At 38.5% G+C, this 19,382-nt stretch overlaps 1 protein-coding gene across 11 annotated transcripts in view; it reads right to left on the reverse strand.

Annotated features, from left to right (window-relative positions):
• Positions 1–922: 922 nt before the first annotated feature.
• The window catches only part of EYA4 (EYA transcriptional coactivator and phosphatase 4), a 160,780-nt gene continuing 142,320 nt past the window's right edge, over positions 923–19,382 (reverse strand). For all 11 annotated transcript variants that reach the window (XM_009281506.2, XM_009281505.2, XM_009281504.2 and 8 more), the window contains 6 exons: positions 13,717–13,775; positions 13,448–13,608; positions 10,906–11,020; positions 8,987–9,108; positions 6,564–6,664; positions 923–4,968 (listed from right to left, as the gene is read on the reverse strand). In XM_009281506.2, coding sequence (XP_009279781.1) covers positions 4,888–4,968; positions 6,564–6,664; positions 8,987–9,108; positions 10,906–11,020; positions 13,448–13,608; positions 13,717–13,775 — 639 coding nt within the window. In that variant the 3' untranslated portion in view covers positions 923–4,887. The remainder of the gene's footprint in view (positions 4,969–6,563; positions 6,665–8,986; positions 9,109–10,905; positions 11,021–13,447; positions 13,609–13,716; positions 13,776–19,382) is intronic.

Below are 19,382 nucleotides of genomic sequence, written 5' to 3' on the forward strand. Positions count from 1 at the left end.
GCTGCCCAGGGAAGTGGTTGAGTCCCCATCCCTGGAGGTATTTAAAAGACGTGTGGATGTGGTGCTTAGGGACATGGTTTAGTGGTGGACTTAGTGTTAGGTAAACGGTTGGACTCAATGATCTTAAAGGTCTTTTCCAACCTAAACAATTCTATGATTCTATGATTCTATGATCTTTGTAACAGACATGCTTTAATCTAACTCCTGGGAAAAAAAATCTACTCTTTACAAGCTGTCTCTTGTGGTTGAAGCGCTGTGGTTATCAAGGCTCTGCCACTTGCCATGTTGTTCCCAAGATCATAATGTCATATCTATGTGTGCTGGTAGTCCTGTGGTCGCACTTTTGCCTTAAAGCCTGTGCAAGCAGACTGTGGGGGGACTGCTTCCTTCAAACCAAGGTCAGCACCTCACTAAGACATGAAGCACTGCTCCCAAAGACATTTACAAAGTTTCATGAGGCTCAGCTTTGACTGGAATGGCTGCTTCCCTTCAGTAGCCCAGTCTGTCTCCAGAACAACCCATGTCCATAAGAATATTAGCATAACATTAGTAAGTGAATTGGTAAGGGAATTTAAATGAATACACTATGTGTCTAGACCATCAAATGAGTTTGTTCTGTATTTTGCCCCAAGGACACCGCAACAAAGGTGTTAGTTGTCTCTCGGGCTGCATCTGGAGCAAGGCACCTGGTGTTCTGGGTGAGGACCAGAGGGAGGTTGCCTCTAGCAGCTCCACCCTGCAAACGGGGTACGCAGGTGAGCCAGTCTCTACCAGACCACATGAGCGCACTGTTGCTCCAGGCATAAACCACGAAGGCAGTGCGGACATACTTAAAAAGAGTCCAAGGTCACGCTCAGTTCCTGTAAGAGACATTGTGTACAGAGGGTGTCAACCACAAACCAAACATCTTACAACATGGTATAGTGCAGAAAATGACATTTCCAAGTGTATTTATTGAGAAATAGTAAAGATGTACATAATTTTACAAGCTTTTAATTTTAATTTACATTTTCTTAAATTATGTAGGCCCTAATAAACTATGATCTGCTAATACATGACAGAGACCCTTGGCTTCAATTATATCTCCAAAATGCTGCTATTGCTGGGATTTTGCCTCATGTCACTTCAGCTCCTCTTCAGAGATACTAAATACCATATTCATTTAGAGCATATGCCTGGTGTCAATCCTGTAAAGCAGAGATGACTTTTGAACCGAAACCTTGGATCTGGATACAACCTCACAACTAAAATCCAGTCTTCCTACTGTGGGCCAAATCCATATCCTCCATAAACTGCAATTCCGATTGGCTGCAGGATTTCATCTGCCCCAAGATGAAGTGTGCTTGTATACAGGATTTTGATTTTGCCTCATCTCCCTTGTCAGTGCTTACACTGGAACATACTCCGCATCTGCTTTAGATGCAAACACTGCTGCTCGCAGTGGTTTCTAATGAAAACAGATCTGGGAGCTGGCTGCCACCTATATCTTTGTGCACAATCTCCATAGGCATCTAAAAAGAAGCGTCATTTTTAGTTTTTCCTGTCTTCTTTTACTGATATACTGAACTGCACAGAGTTATATCTATTTAAGATACTACCTTGTGACTGCGATCACACCGTATTTGTATTCTGCAAGCTGACTATTCAAACGCCTGATGAACATTCAAGTTCTGTACTGACTGAGAACGGCTAAAATATCAGCAAAAGGCATTATATTCTACACTTCATTTGCCCAAAATACTTGCAAACATGACATTGTGCTCAATCTTGGTTTTTGAGGAGAGGCTGAAGGGAAGGCAGTTTCTGATTAATTTGCTGTTGAATTAAAATGCACTCTGTCAAAATGACCAGCCTTCAGTTTAATCTACTAGGCCCATCTGGAACAGTCTGGTGTGACTATGTCTCTGCCTTGGTTATTTTCTCCTCTGTATTGTTCATGCAGGAAAATGTATCAGAGTAATTTCTCTCTAAAAGACAGGCATGTACTACACACTTCTATTTAAAGATATATAACGCTTTTTGCTTAGCAAGAGAGTATTTGTGCTCTGAAATTTTGTTTTAGAATTTTAGTATTGCAAAGGCTTTTGAACTAAATCCTTGAATTTTCTTTGGATGTACATTTTTGTGGATTATTTATTTTTATAATTAACTTCTGCTATGGTAGCGCACAGAATCCAAATTAAAATCAGAACTTTGTCATGCTCTGAAAACTTCCCTCCTTTTGCCTCCATCTCCTCTCTAGAAGTCCAGTATATTAATTGAGCCATACCTGCCACAGAGAGCTAAGCACAACTCCAACGAAGGCACTGCAAACCTTTTATAAGAACCAATGGTCATTGCTGGGCTATTGTTTGTTCTTACATCCGATTAGGAAAAGAACACTGAAAAGCTGAACAAATAACTTGAGAAATAATATTGCTTCATGCATTTAAATAACACTATGACTTGTCCAAAACAAAAAAAAAAAGAGAAATAAGCTAGTTGAACATACCAATTTTTTGGTAAATTTTATCAACAGCTTTTACGCTGATATTCTCATGCAATGTTATGATGCTGGAACTTGAGAAGGGCTTTGTTTCACCTTTTTTCCTATTCCAGTAGAAACACTTTTTTCCCACTTGAAAAACAACAAAAAGCTGGTACCCCAGCTTTTTATGAAAAATGTACTTCCAGGCCAAATTTGACGAGACCGGTACTGTAAATATAAAGAAGGTATGAATCATTTTTACTTGTTGGACACACAAATCTATCACCCGAGTAACTGATGTATAATGATTTCATATGTGGCAAGTCTCGTGTGATGGCTTCACACTGCCCAGTGATAACAAATCATCGTTTATTTGTTGTGTGGCGACTTGTATATCCAATTCCAACACAGCAAAGGAATCCCATTTTTAGGAGGAGTTTTGCCTTGGACTTTTAGTGGCTCCAGGCTTTCACCTACCAACTAACTTTCATATAACCTACAAAGTTTAAATCAACAAAGTTACTGCCTGGTAACTAGACATAAGGTGGCTTCATAGCACAGAGAGGGAAGATCTTCACCTCAGTGCTGACTACTGTGCTTGTGTAGGCATCCCGGAGTTTACATTTAACACCTTCTTCACGCAGTCAGAGCACAGGCAACCTCAGGTGTCTCCACATACAGTGTTAAAAATCAAAAAGCAGTTTCCATCTTCTGCCATGAGAGACGAACCACTTGCTGTTGTTTCAGAGTGCTCAAGCTGCACGGGGAGCGCCAGGGACCCTGTGTGCAATATGGACCTTGCTCATTTTCCAAAGCTGAAAGGTAGCATGTTCAAAATTTGCAAGGTAATTATCACTGTATGGACCGTAATTTTTAATAGAAATGATGAAAATTAAGGTAATTTATTTCTCAATATTTCTTCATAAAAATCCCCTCCTTATCCTCTCCTCAGATGCCTGACATGCTTTTGGAATTTCTGATTCAAAAACATTTAGGGTTGCTCCTGTGTAATATTCTCGTGCAATCAAAAATGGGTGAGGAAAATCACGTTGACCCAAACCAGAAGACACATAAATGTGGAACAGAATGGAAAAGCTACCAAAATGCTGTTATATTTACCAAAGTGGACTGTGCTCCTGAAATGGCCAATGTCATCATGCCAGCAATTTCAGCAGCTTGTGTTGATCCTGAATATGCTAAATATAGCATCATTTGTGCATCTGACTGGTGAGAGATTCTTTAGTAATTTTTAATTCCTAATGAACTTGTGTTTTATTCCCCATCTGGGCTTAACTTCACATTTTCACCTTCCAGTAATGCCACCTGCACACTTTGTCTGCTGGGTGGGAATTTGTCCTTTTCTACACAGCAGATGCACTCACTGTATGGCTTTCAGTGGACTAAGTAATTCATGAATATGGCTCTTAGTTCTCTTCTTGGAGAATCAAGAAATGATGCTGAAGGTGTTAAACACTTTTTTTTTTAGCTTTCAAGGTAGCGGTCCCCAGTATCAACCTCCCAACATACTCTTAACTTTCCTTGAACAATCAGTGGAATTATTCAGAATCCAAATAAAAACACAAACGTTCCTTTATTATTTTTTCTTACTGCAACAAATACTTAAATGCTTTGGTGCAGCCCTGCTCTTTGATTTCTTTGAATTTCAAATTTGGTCATGTCAAAAATTATCACAAAGGTTTTTTTGTTTATCTACATAGTTTTTAACCAAAATTACATTATAACACACGAACACAGTCTTCTCTTTAAGGCACAACACATCATTATGCACATTCTGTTTGCCAAACTTATAAAAGAGACAATATTATATAACCCTCTCCCTCCCCTGACCCCCCAAAAGAAAGAAAAATTGCATCCACTTCCAATATCAGCTGCTAATAAAGTCACAGTAAATTATTTTCATCAATAATTTACACAAATTACAGGTCTAGACAGGATTGTCATTATACAGTCTGAGTGCATTCCAATTCAGATTTTCTGGGTTAGGTAGGCTAAAGTCTGGTTCAAACCTCAGTGCTGAGAATATATCCCATTTTGAGGAATGTTGTTGAACACCACCTTGTCGGCTGGAAAACGCATGTGGTGCTTTGCCAGTTCGAGTCCTTTGTTCACTCCTGTCAGGGCTCACTTGGTGTGTACCAGCAACCTCCACAGTTTTAATTCATTTTAAAACGTTGCATATATAAGACCATAGAGCTTCCTTACGTAGCACTAATGTTTTAACTCCATTCAGCAATCTGAATTCTTCAATTTGGAATTTTTAATTCCAAATATTTCTTCCCTTCTTAAGACAATTCATATGTGTAAAGCCAGAGGCATTGAATCACACATAAAAATTCAGTGTACTTGAAATATATATATATATATATAAAAAAAAAAGGATCGCCAACTTTAGAACACAGTTACAAATACTCTAGTTCCAGTGCTTGATGGAGAGCCAAGAGGTCCGAATGACTGGATATCCTCCAGAAAGGCATGTTGTGCTGTGTTTGTTAGAGGGGGGAAAAGGTCAGGAAAGATGGAACACTGTGACACAGGGCTAGTCAGATTACCACCACGTATTTTACACCGCTGTGTTTCTAGATTGATTTTTGCTAGTAAAGTACTGACAAAAAACAGACCAAAATAGATCTGAGCTTAATAGTTCGACTGAAGTTAAAATAATTAGATAGTCTCTCTTAATAGTTTCTTTGGAAAGAGCCCATTATTTAGTAAGGGCTGTTTGCTTATTGTTAGCATGCAAACCCATACGAAGGAGCATTAATAGGAAATCCCTTTCTGCTCCACTTATTAGACTTTGCAAAATACCGAATGATCATTTAAAGGGCTGTAAGACTTTCATTAAAAGAGGCTTCACACACAACACTTTGAAACAGAGTTGAATTACATTTTTCTCCATCTAGGGGGAAATCTCTTTGGATAAGAAAACAACACATTTCTGGTTTAAAAAAAGATAATTGATAATTCAGGAAGCATCAGTGTCTGAGAGAGATGCAGATATATGCACTATTCTCCTTCAGCAATTCATCAGAATAAAAAAAACCCCATACTTTCATCTTGTGTTCAGATCTATTTGTGATGTGCTATATTCATCCATCTCTCTGAATTCTCTATCTATCCATGCAATATAGCCAACGTTAAGAAAAAAGCATGCCAAACTGGAAAGTACACAATCCAACCACCTCTGTTTAGCACAAACTAAACAAAGACCCATCACCAGTACTGCACCTGTATTAAGGAACCATTTGGAATGAGCATTTTGGTTATTTTCATTTTGTTTCCATTCCAGCTACAACACTAAAAGGGCACTTTACTTTGCTACTCCTAGCACAATGATACTTACATCACTTGTCCTGTGCAGACATCGTGAGGCAAAAATTTTCAGTTTCTGCACACTTCCAAGGTTATACTGGGAAGTATGGTGCAAATTACTGATTTGATCTGTTTCCGAATATTGAAAACTTATCTGGTGAAATTTAGACTTGAATTATTATCATGAGAAAATTGAATATTTCTATAGAAACGGTTCTTTTTTAGAAACACAGACTTGTTGCACAACCTCTGTGTTGTGTTCTTTTTCCTTTTGCAGGTATGTCTTTCTTGAAGCAAATTGTATGTTCATCATATTTGCTCCAGTAAACTACAGATCATCATCTATGTTAGCAAAAAATTTGCACAGTCCTTTAGATGTTTTTCCACATTCTCTGTAACACTTCTCTTGAAACCTCCCTGATTTCACCATTTAAAGAAAACCACCACCCAACCATCATGTCATAGCCCTTTCTCTCTCTTCTGTTTGATTTGCTTGAACCAGTCAGACATTTTTGCTGCAATCATTTTTCATTTATTTTGAAAATAATTTTGCATTTTTTTTCTTTCCAAACTGAAGTGAAGCAAATGCTAGAATCCAAATGGTTCATTTTACTCTACGTTTTGATCTCATCATGCTCTTGTTGCCTTGCATCCGTGGACTGAAATTATTTGTCATTCTGTCATTGTGCAACACTGACAGAAATGCAAACAGAAAGGCTTGCATTAGTAGCTATGTATCACACCAACATTTCAGGAGACAGGTTACCTTTTTTGCTGCCTGTTCTTCTTCTACACCATCCCCAATTACAACATATACTACTTTTCTGCCAAACCTTTGCATTATTCGTTCAAAGCAACTTTCTTTTCCTGGAAGATAAATGAGATAAGAGTTCAGAGTGAAGTTACCTGATTAGCTGCATGTTCCTCATCTCGGCCATCTCCAATCACAACATAAGTTATGTTAGTGCCAAATCTGGACACTATACGCTCAAAACAGCTCTCTTTGCCTGAAAAACAATGCACTACTTATTCAAGCTATCAAGTGAGTTATGGTGAAGCCCTACAAAGGATTATTGCAGTGGTATAACATTGTTACTGCTACTTTTTAAAAGTTCCCATCCTTGGGATTTAGAGCCAAAACTGGTAAGAAGCAATTAATTCCCTTAGTGAATTAAAACTAAAAAACTAGTTTTAGGTAAAACTAAATCTCTTTCTTAAGAATTACAGGAAAGCCACTAAGGTAAAGGAATTAGCAGCACTGCAAAAATGAATAGGTCATTGAACGAATAATTGAATTTAAATATTTCCCTATTATTGTAGTAATATTTTTTCAAGGAAAGCAGAAATTTTAACTCTAATGTATCTGCAACAATGAGTGATGTAGCAATGCAAAAAAGTATTCAAAGAACAGTGGACAAGCAAAATAAAATTAGTTCCTGGGAGAACTTCCATGAAGCATTTGGCTCTTTTGGAGAAATGTGGAAGCAAGCAGGCTAAGCCAGTAACAACAATAAACAGGATTGAAAGGGACCAAGAGAAGTCATCTACTGATCTTCTCATTGTACTGCAGGTTCAGTTTTACCAACAAATGCTTGTGCTATTGATCCTAAAACTGTCCTAACATGATGATTTTGCTGTTTCCACAGGCGATCTCCATATTTAATTAACCCTTTCCATTAGGAAGTTTCTCTTTGACATGCGACCTACACGTGCCTTATTGCACAGAAATCATCACCTATTGTCATACCTCCCATCAAAGTAGAGCAAGATTATTTCTTCCTTCTCTGTGATAGCTTTTTACCTTGCTTGTTATTATGTCTATCCCCGCCCCAGGTTTTTCAGTCTCTTCTCACAAGCTCGTGATTTCTAGATCTCTGATGCTTACTGCTCTCCTCTTGCTTTTTTTCAGCTGGCCCACAAAAAAGGGCTTATGATTAGGAAAACTATTGAGTGAGGACCAGATTTCAGTGTGTGCAAGCGACAGCTGCAATTATAGTCCTGTGCCCAGCACAGTGCAGAGATCACTAAGATGAAAAGTAGAGAGAGATCTTGTACCCAACAGAGTTTTCTGTCCTCCCGGCAGGGGTGTAACAGTGGCCACGCTGTTCCCAGAAGGAATTCCTGGTGCAGAATTACTTCAACAGAGCCTCCAGAGACCCTGCTTCACTTCACCACCCCCTTCTGTACTGTCGGCACTATTTCTTAATCCTCCTTCCTTTGGTCCGAGTGCAATCTCAGTGACTGAATCCAACATGTACAGGCTGTATGACAGATGACATTCGTTCCAGAGGCTGCTCAGTACCATGTGGTATTTGGGATACTTCGTGCCTTGACTTAAGTTTTTGAAGTCTTTGAGGCATTTCTGTCTAGAGGACAGCTACAGCTAATTAAAGGATGACTGAGGTCATAGTTTTTCCTGACACTGTTAGAATATGCATTGGTTTTTCACTTGTGAAAATCATTTAGGAAATATGTTATAAGGCTTTTGCCAATGAAGTGCCACACTCTGTGTTATATAAGGTGTCATAGGTATAGAAATTAAGCATTCCTGAATTAATAATTGGTAAATCACAAAATCTGCCAAAACTATCGGTCATTGTAGGCTGTGTCACATTTCACAAGAATGATAACTTTTCTTGGTTTACAAGAAAATTTTGGATGCAATTTCCAAAACCCGTAAATTTTCAAACTGTAATACACAAGAGGTACACAGTTATGAACAGAATAGGGAAGTGCCCTTGTGGCACCCATCAACACAGCTTCTGTTGGTAACAGTTGTCATTACCCTCACTGATGTACTATGCTTCCAGAAGAAGCTTGTGAAGCAGTGGCTGAGCTTACATAGAGCTGAAGGTCAGAGCAGAGACTATTTTAACAGAAGTTCTGCTTAGATCTGAATTCACAAAACACTTTTCTTCATTCTTTTCTGCACATTTTTTGTTTTCTGCACCACACTTAGGAGTTTCTGAGGCTTTTAATCAGTATGGGGACCTTTATTCCTTCAGGCATCATTGAAAATAAGCTGAATTTGGAATTTATTGACATAAACACATCTAAACATATGCAATGCCTAAATCTTGTAACTAACACTGTAAATGTCAGGGAAGTGGCTTGGAATCCATCCATTACTGGCAAAAAAATATTGGTCACGCAGTGTAGTCAGAATGGATGAAAGAATAATTTTCTTACCTATTTTGGTTGCACTGTAAATATTTTCAATAGGAAAAGCTCCTCCTAAGCTGTATAGTAGAACTTTTGCAAGTGCTGGGATAAGCTGGGTTGTTGTTACCAACACATTTACACAGTTACTCCTAAAATGAGAGAAATAGTTTCAGTTTAAATAGTTTAGCACCATTACCCAAATGCTGATGAGGTGAACCAGCTGTGGAGAGCATATTCAGGATTCCTCAACATTTACTTTCACTCACACAGCAGTGCTGCTCAGCACCATCACTTCCAGAAAAATGAACATAAAACTTGTAGCAAAATCCTTTAAAAAAATATGCAGGCCCGATGTGTAGGAAATACTCCACGCTGGTTTATAAAAACCAGGTCCTTGAAGATGGGTCCACTAAAATACAGACATTTAAGATCACTAACTACCTCCGAAAATAGGCATTCGAATGCTTTGAAAGCATAATTTTCATGCTGGCAATTAATTGGCAGTAGCTACCAGCCAAATAAGAGTTAGGAGAACGTGAAAACATCGTTTGTTACTCCTGTCTTGAGGGGAAATAAACAGCCAATACACATTTCTGCACAATGACATCACTTTCTTCCTGTTTCAAGAGTAAGAATATTTCTGAGAAGAGGGAGAGATAAGGATAATCATGTTAATAAGCTAGCACCCAATGGTGAGGATGAAAACTTCAATGGAGAAGTTGTGCTAGCAGTTACACAACAGAAAACTCAGAGCCAGGCTACTTTAGGCACTGACAGGCTGGAACATGAGCGTGACCATGGTGTGAACATGGAGCTGAGAGCAAATAGTTGTGATTTTTCCTCCTGGTTCTTCCACAAACTCCAAGCAAGACCTTCGGCTACTATTTCTGCCTTTATGTATCTCAATTTCCTGTGAGCAACATATAGGCAATGTTTAGCTGCCTCACAGGTAGCTTCTGAAGATTTATAGCTGTACAGTTCTTTGAAGACAAGACAAAAGACTTATTTAGCAGTCCTGAGTAACTGGTAACAGTTTTCCAGACTCATTCACCAATGCTCAACTGGCCTTCGTTACCAAATGACTTTGAAGACTAGCAATTCAGAAAGAAATGCAGAGCTAAACACAATGGCTTACACACATTTTTTACTTTTTTTCTCTTGAGGTGCTTTAGACACTGTTAAATAAACAAGAATTAAGAGATAAACATATTGCAAAAGTTGTTATGTTTAAAATAAGTTTTTCACATCTTTCCAAGTTTGTCCTTTCCACTTGACACCGAGTCTTTTCCCAGATGTGTTTAGAAGGCAAGATGGCTTAACATTGTTCTTTTTTATGGTTTAAAACCAGAATTTTTGAGGATTTCTGATGAGATACATATTGCATGGCTGACTAAGCAACAGCAGTGTTCACAGTTTTATTATTTCAAAGGAACAATACATTTTACGTCATTACTGGGAACCCAGACTTTTAACTCAGTTAAAACAGATTTTTGCTCTTCTGAAAACTTAGGTATATGCTTATGCATACTGATTTGTCTGGAAGGACAGAAGGAAAATGATTTTGTGTTCTGGGATCTATACAGTATTTAGGTAGCATTGTGAATAGGCACAAACATTGAAGCACAGAACAGAGAGACGTGGAGTTCAGAGGATGCTGCCCAGAAGATGATAAATTAAAGGCTGGCTCAGAATTCTACAATATCCTTTCAATATACATAGGGACATTTATCACATTTTAGAAGACACTTCATGCTATCTTTAGTAAATGCTGGAATAACTGAAAATGAAATCACTTTCCATGGAATTTTTCCTATGTCCTGTTCAAAAGTCGTATTAGACTTGTTCTGTTCTTTAAAGGCACTAATTTATTGTAACCTAAAATGTCAAAAAATAGCCATTACAAGTCCAAAACTAGAAACTTTTTTACATTAGACTCAAATACATACCTTGTGCTGATAATTGATAATGATTTAAGTGCATTTGTTAGCCAGGAGTCTGTCAGAGCTTCAATCTCTGCTCTTAATTGCAACCATGCATCTCTTTTAGCGGGACCCAGGAGTCCTTTAATGTAAAAACGCAAGAAAAGAAAAAATACAAATTAAATTCTGTATTAGCTGGAATGTATAGATTTTATGGTCATTGTTTCTATCTTAAATTCCACTAGAACTTGAAAAAACATCAAAGAGAAAATCTATTGTCTTCAAGGCTCAGTAAATTGCTCTGTTTTTATTTGCATTCCACTATATCAAGCAACGTCAGAGAGTATTGCAGATACTAATAATTAGTTGTCTGATTTTTTCTCATCTATTCAGCCTACTTTACTACATTTCAAAGTATACCTTTCAGAAATATACATTTTTTAAACCTACTCCTCACATATATCTTATTCTCCAATTATCAGAGGCAGTGACAAGGAGATCCATGACATCGGGATCATTGGCAGAGACATTCACAAAAGAAGAGACCTTAGAATAAACTTTTCTTTGCAGTATCTGCATATGTTTTAAACTGCCCTGCTTATGACTCTGTATACAGGTGAACCTCAGGTTACACCTATGGAAATACATTTGTTTGCTGATGGCTTGTTCTTCATGTCCTGTTGTAGTTGGTAACGATAGCTCCTTTTATAGCATTTACAGCCCTGAAACAGCGTACATCTTATGTCCTCATATCTCAGTTAGTTCTTAAAAGCACCTTAAAATCTCCTTTTGGGTATGGATGGTCAGATTTTAAAAAATACCCAGCTTATTGACTGTTGAGACATGAGTTCTTTGGAACCAAGCTATTTTAAATTTAGATTTGGTCCTGGAAGAGCAGGAAAGCAGGTTTCATGACCTTTAGTATCCCTCTTCGCTTTCACACCCTATGTTCCCAAGAAGCGATCATGACTGTCTTCAAAAATCTGAAATGCAGCAATCTAAAAATACCCAGTTTGATCTAGCCTTCTGTTGCCTTCTAACAGCTATTTTGAAATAGATACATATGTGATAAAAAGATTATTAAAAAAGCTAAAAAGTAGAGGATGAATGAAGGAACTTGCCCACTAAGGGTGGAATATATTTCAGAAGCAGGATTTGTGGGAGAGAATAAAAACCTTAATAAAATGCACCACACATCGGCACTCTGCCTTTGCAATGATTGTTCCTCTTAGTGTGTTTCCCTATGCTGTGCTCTTGGACTTAAGCTCTTACTGATGTTAAAGGTTTTATGAAACGTAACAGCTTTAGAATCTTAGATGCATTAGGAGATATAAGAAAACCCAGTAACATTTGGTTAATACTGTTTCAAGTATTCTTAATATATAAAAACTCCATTCATGACACCAGTGAAGGGCAAGGCAGGGCACATGAAAGCCAGTCATTTACTATCACCCTTTGCTCCTATTGCTTCATCCTGCGGCAAGTAAAGACTTTGAGCTTCTAAAAGAAAATATGTATTTCAGGTTTACAGAGTTTAGAAAATGATTAAGGTAACGACTAATTCACTGTCCATGTTAGTAGTACTGTTTCCCATTTTTCAGAGACTGCAGGAAGTCAACACCAGACTGTCTGGTTTTGCTGAAGGTAAGCTTTACTTTGAGTTTCAGGTTCCTTTGAAATAAATTGCAGATGAGTTGAAAAGGCCCGTGCTATAGAATGGGAGAGTGTTCACTTGGACTCCTTCCTGGTTGGGTTGTCCTCATCTTATCCTCAACTGTGGAAGTAGCAACGCTTGAAGACTTCTAAGTATTCCCTGTTCTCGCAGGCTCTTCTTGAGGGAGTCAGTTGACATATTCCCCTCCTCAGAAGAGGGCTGGCTGCCTCTGCAAGTCACATAGGACTCTCCAGGACAGATTCTTTCAGTTCTGCTGCTTGATTTCCTACAAGCCTGCTGGCACGGACATGAGTGAGTCCATGAATGAAAACAGTAACAGGAAAGCTCTCAGCCCAAATGAGACTCGGATTTCTTGCAGCACAATTAACTCTGTAAGCTAGAGAGTCAACAAAAGGAGCTAGTGGTATGGCAGTGCTGGAGTTTTCTTGCTTCCACTGGTGAAAATAGACTAGCAGGTACCCAGCAGAGAATTTAGCAGACAGTGTGTTGTTACCAACTAGATCATGAAAACGTAGGATGGAATAGGCCAGCCACAACCAATTTGTGCTGTGGAAACTATACAACCTCTTTCCTAGAATAACAGCATATTTGAGGTAGAATAAGTGGCTCAACCAATCAGTAAGGTAGGTATAGCCGCGCTGGGTCAGAAGGAGAAAAATGGGCTCTGTGGAAGCTAAATGGAAGCCTGCTCGGTTTCCCCATCTCTGGTTCTCCTGCACAACAGGACAATGTTGGCTCTGCCATTACCGTCAGTTGCTTTCAATACCCCAAGGTCCAGTCACATCACTTTCCATCCACTCTGTGGCTTCCAAGGCACATTCCCTCGGCGGGAGCCCATCACTATGCAGTTTAACCTGATCAGCATTCTAAATTGGTTTTGACAATTAAACTCACCTCCTATGTTGTTCTTGTAAGTATTATACAACTCTTTTACTCTTCTGTAACGGAAAGCCAGCTTCCTCATCCAGTCAACCCCTCCTCTTACACCTGTTGGCAGACAAAGGTTTGCACTACTTGCAGCTGCATGGAAGCCATCAGTTGCAAAACTGTAGGTACTGCAAACACCCAAAATACAGTAAAAATAAATACAATGTATTCCTGTAAATGCTCAATTTATTTAATCTTTGAAGAAAATAAAAAAAGAAACAAATGCTCTATCTTACCTTAGGTCTTGTCCATTATCATCAGAAGAAACATCATCTATATGAACTTGATCACACTCCTGTTGAAAAAAAAAAAAAAAGATAAATTATCTTATACAAGAGCATGCTGTCCATATGCTTAGTACAGATGTTGAAGAAATGATCGGTGCAGGCCACTAAGTGCACCAGGAGGTGGCAGTGTATGTACACTTACAGCTTCCTCTTACCACCAATTCATTTAAAATAATACAACCCTCAACTCCTTCTACACTGTATAAATTATTAGTTAAAATAGGCCTTTAGAACAGTTATATGTAATTTTAATGTGCTTTTGATTAAAATTATTTTAATTGAAAAAAAACCAACAATTGCAAGTCTCATTTATAGTATCTCTAGCATACCAATATTCCAAAACCTTATTTCCCCACTTCCTAAAAGCTGTTTCTGCTGATGAAGAACCGCCACCATGTAATTTCTGTTAAGTCTCTAGGAGTTTGGATGCTTATCAGATTCTTTTCTTGATTTATCCAAATGCCTTTGGCTGGAAAATCACAGATAATTAAGCAGTCCTGGAGAATTTCATTATTTCCTGGTTTCGGAAGGGATGGAAGTAACTCCAGGGAACTGAGATGCACTGGAAAACTGAACTCCTCTCCAAGCTGGTTTTATAATTGGATAGCTATCAAATATCCTTTTCTGCACAGTGGTTATGGCAGAAAGATAGGAAAATGTGGGGGAAGCACAAATAAATAAATAACTCAAGCCACCATGCAACAGTAAATATGAACAGGCATCGTATACTGTTTTCTGTAGTTGCTAGAATTAACATCTCAACCCAAAGACACACCTGAAATTCAGGGTCTGGAGATTTTACTTTCCTGTATGTAAGTAATTTTTTAATATTTAAAATAGCTGTTGTTAACATAATCCTAATATAATTTATGAAAAAGTTCAAGGACGTATTTAAAAATTACTCCCCAACTAATGTTTTCAGATAATTTAATCTCATCACTAAGACAAAATGAGGCTGAGCTTTCAAAACGCATAGCTCTGTGCCTCAGATAAAAAGTCGTCCGAGTCATCTACTTCAAATAAAGTTGCTGACAACTAGCACTTAATTCAGACTCTCTGTGACATGCAGGAGTACACAGTTCTAAGTTTCCAATCTCAGTCTCGTACCAGTGCTACTTTGTCCAGATAAAGGATAAATCTGAATAGGGGAGTGATTTCCAAATGCGTATGCCACAAGTTCCTAGCGTGTGAATTTGGGGAAATACCATTTCCTATTTCTGTTTTGTTTGCTTTGCACTGAATGAAAACTGAACAGACTTTTACCCACATGAAGTAAGTTATTAAAAAAAATAAATTACCAATTTTTTAATAAAATAAATACATACAATTTCATTTTCAAATACATAATTTCATTGCATCATACAAGCAATCATAATTCAAAATTTTGTGTCAAGACTAAAAGAATGAGTGGCCAAACTCTGCTCATCTGGCTTAATCCACTAAGACAGGCATGAAAGAGCTGCGTTCAAGGAACAGAAATGAAGCATTCTTCTCCCCACTGGAGAAATAAAATGTTTTGGTTCTCTCTGAGGAGATTATCTTGAGCTGTAGAATATTTTAAAGAAGCTGCTTTTGGATGTAAATAGCACATGAAAAGAGAAAGAAAAGGGGAAGTGGCAGCTGAAATAAAAGATTCATTTCTTTATCCTTATTTATTATTTACACTCCAGAAAAAAAATGCAGCTATGCTCCACCCAGTGTAGGACAGGAACTCAAAAATCAGACAAAGTGCCCCACTGGGACAAATTCTAACTCTGTATTTTGCAATATCTGAGCAATAGCTGGCTTCCTAATCACCTTCACAGATCTCCCTGGAACTGGTCAAAGCGTAAGATAATTTATTAAAAGTTTAAAAATCAGTCCTGTGGATTCGAAGGTGTACTAATTAAATGGAGGGCACACAGAAGCCCTGATGGATAAGAAGGAGTGTCTGCTGCTGTTTGGGTTTTGTTAAGCCTTTCAGCTACATTGCTCCAGCCTTGAAAAATTCCAGATAACTGTTCTGCTGATAATTTCATTATTAAGTTAAATATGAGTGGGTGGCAAAAGCTCAGCTGTTTACTTTTACTTTTTTATCTCACGGTTTGTTCATTGACTCCAGGAACAGGAGATGAGGGGAACGTGAAGTTTTCTGATTACTTGCCCCTTGTCCCTGCAAGAAGGTTCTTAAGTTTCCAGGCACATACGAGGATCAAACCCACCACCACTCTCCAGCCTCCTCCTTTTCCTCCTTCCTCTTCTCCTCTCAGATCTATGGCTCACCTCCTCACCATACTGGCAATAAACATTTGCTGACCAGTAACAAACTCACGCGCCCACCACTCCTTGCTTCGTTTTACTTTGTTTTCTTGTTTACTTATCTACTTCAACTAAAGTGTTTACATTTTACAAATTCACTTACATGGTGTGAAAAAACTTTCCAGAAAAAAAGAAAAAGCAGGCGGTCTGAGCAGATTTGAGATAGTTCTCTACTTTTCCCAAAAGAAGCAGGAAACTGGTGGCGCAACGCTAGATCTGAGTTTGCTTGTAAAAGAGACCAAACAGTTGCAGGGAGGAAGGAAAGCAAGCAAGCTGTCTGTCACTTTAAATGTTAAGGTAAAATACTTTTCACATCAGCTACAGTACTGGCCACACTCAAGTCACAGTGGCTCACTGTCAGTGCAAGGTCAAAACTAAGAAAGATAAAATATATTTCCTATTACTGCGAGTACAGGAAAGGAATCTAGGTACAATAACTGGCTTTTGCTTGAAGCAATACTGATTTAAACTATATCTGAGCGCAGTCAATTCTTTGCAGCCATTTTTAAAGCCTGAAAATTTGAGAGTACAGAATCAACAAATCATCCATAAAAATTATCCTCTTGGAATGAACAGTAATTTCATTATCCAGTAAAAACACTGACTCACCACACTGAATACAAAAATGTTATTACTGAGGGGATATTCAGCATTATGCTTTCTCAGGCTATACAGAACACCCCTTTTTATGTATATGCTTCAGTCTCTGTAAAAACTAGTTTGACCTGCCTCCCAAATTCTGGGGCTTACCTCAATCTTATTTTTTATTTCTCATTTCCATGTCTACTGAGAAAAAAACGATGACAAAATCTTATTTAAAATATGGTAGGATTATCATAAAAATGGAAACGTAATTCAGTTTGTTTGAAATAAATACTCTTTTTTCTTCATTATCCTGAGAGTGGAGGGGGATAACGGAGTTGGAAGATTCGTGTCCAAATTCCTGCTTGCAATTTGTAGAAATAGGGGTTTTTGCGTGCATAGTATGCCCTACCAACATTTCTAAAAGCTGTCTTAAAATTAATACTGAGATAGGGAGAAAAACTTCATTTTATTCCTTACCTGGTTGAGAACAGACTGCATTAGTCTGGATATTGTTACAGAACTGAGTCCCATCTCTAAGCATTGTTTAGGCACATGAACTTTCTAGAGCACCAGACTCCTATTTTCATGGCAAAACACCAACTGCCCTCCCAAGTGATACTTCTCAAGCTAACTAAAATTTATACACTGAGAATGAAATAGCTGGAGAACAGCCTAGCCTGAAATAAAAGTTCAGCTTGGCTGATTAGAACATGGGTTACTGGGTCAGCGGGGAACGTCTCAGCAGATTGGAATTTCTGCATCAGCAGTCATTGTAGTGAGACAGATTTGCATAGAGGAAGGAAAACTTTGTTTTTGTATGTGATAACTTTCAATAGCTTGGTTATTATTACTAGACCCTGGTATGCGGTGTTTGCAACCAAGAAAGACAGGGAAAAAAGAAAGCTTAGAGGATGTAGTGACTGGAGTCAATATTACAGGAATATAGGTTCATTAGTACATTACAATTGTCATGTCCAGAGCCATGAGGTTTATTGTGGGATGAAGATGAAAGCAAGACAGAAGGTATAGGACCTGATGGCTCAGCATTAAAAAATTGAGATGATGAAAGGCTAAGTAATCTGTCTAGTGAATAAAGGCCTATCTCACTTCCTCCAGTAAGAACTGAAGGTCTTGTGTCTTGATGGCCATGACTATCAACAGCTCAGCACTCGCCTCCCCTCTCTTGGGGGAGGATGCAGAGAGGAAGACAGGGAAAGAGAGATGGAGAGGGGGAGAGATGAGAGAGAGACCCCAAGTCAGAACTGGGGAATTCTCAGAATTCATTACACATTCATCATGCAGAGGGCAGTGTAATATTCAGTAATGGCCATGTGCTCTGCAAACATATTTAAACAGACAGATCTATTCATCTGCAAATTAAAGGATGCCTCTATGTACTTTGGCACAGGATGCCATGCAATTATATCTTATATATCTTATATATTTGCTAAGAAGACAGAAAATTGTTGGTCTCCTTGCATATGCCAGAATGTGTGCATACAGCTCATTTCAGAACAAGAAGTTTGGAATTTTGGTAATCTTATACGACAGTTGGTTTTGAAACAAAGATGAATTCTGGGCTAGAAAATACTTAATTGCCTATAGAAATTGGTTTTAATCAAAGCAAATTGATTGAGCTATAAGGTTGTCCAAGAGAGTCCCCAAATAGTATTTTTTTATTTATCTAAAACTGAAAATTGTTTGGATACTGTTCAAGCTCTGGAATGAGCTGGACTATGAATTTTTGGACAGGATATTAAAATCACCCTGTGAAGAATATACAAAATGTGATGATCCACCTATGACAGCTGAACCTGAGATCTACAAAGAAAATAAATAATGAGAGAAAGGAATGAAGCTTCAATGGCCATAAGCAAGAATAAAGAGATATGGAAAGAGGGCAACTCTTCCACTTGAACTCAGCACAAGATTGAAGAACTCTGGGCATATGCTACTGAACAGCTTAAAGTTCATTGGGTGCCACATGAAATCTGAACACGCAGAGGCAAAGGTCTGCTAAAGGTCTGATTTGGAATCTACCCCTGGTATGGGGCACCAGAAGGAGAACATTCACCGAATGCACTTGCATTGTCAAGTGATGACGCACTAGGACTGCAATAAAACACCGACTGGCAAAGGCGTGTTGAGGGCTTTACTTTCTTACATTTCTGCTGCTGGAAGGAGGAAATGCAGCTCAGGTATAAGGTGAAGTAGATCCCAGTTTCTTGACTTAAAAAGAGCTAAGCATAAATGAGGTCTGCAAGGGACAACAAAGACAACTGCAACCTGGTACCTTCTGCTTTTCTTATTGCCTACAGTCGACGAAGGAACAAAAGAAGTGCACGCTAGAAAAATCAACGTCCCAGTGAATGGAAAAATCTCACTTATCATTTTTCCTATTCACTCACCAGAGACCTTTCTCTGGCGTTTTAAACAAAACCTCAAAGTCTTCCAACTGCCATTAGTGGCAAAATATCTGTCCAGGGAGGGGACTCTGGGATCCAGTCCGAGTAAGAAAACAACTGATTTAGACCAGGGGAAGGTCTGAAAAGCCCATAGTTTAATTTGAGAACTGTTTTTCACCCCCTGCCTCTTGACACACACGGTTGTAAGACTGTCACGTTAACAGATCCAGACTCCCGAAGTGAAACGAAAAGTCTGTGAAGCCCAGCTGATGGGCCTGCTTCCCAGACCACTGTCCCTGCAGCAGTCCATCTGTGTGCTTCTGACAG

Source organism: Aptenodytes forsteri, unplaced genomic scaffold (genome assembly GCF_000699145.1).
Source record: "Aptenodytes forsteri isolate BGI_AS27 unplaced genomic scaffold, ASM69914v1 Scaffold82, whole genome shotgun sequence".
In the NCBI taxonomy this organism is placed as follows: Eukaryota; Metazoa; Chordata; class Aves; order Sphenisciformes; family Spheniscidae; genus Aptenodytes; species Aptenodytes forsteri.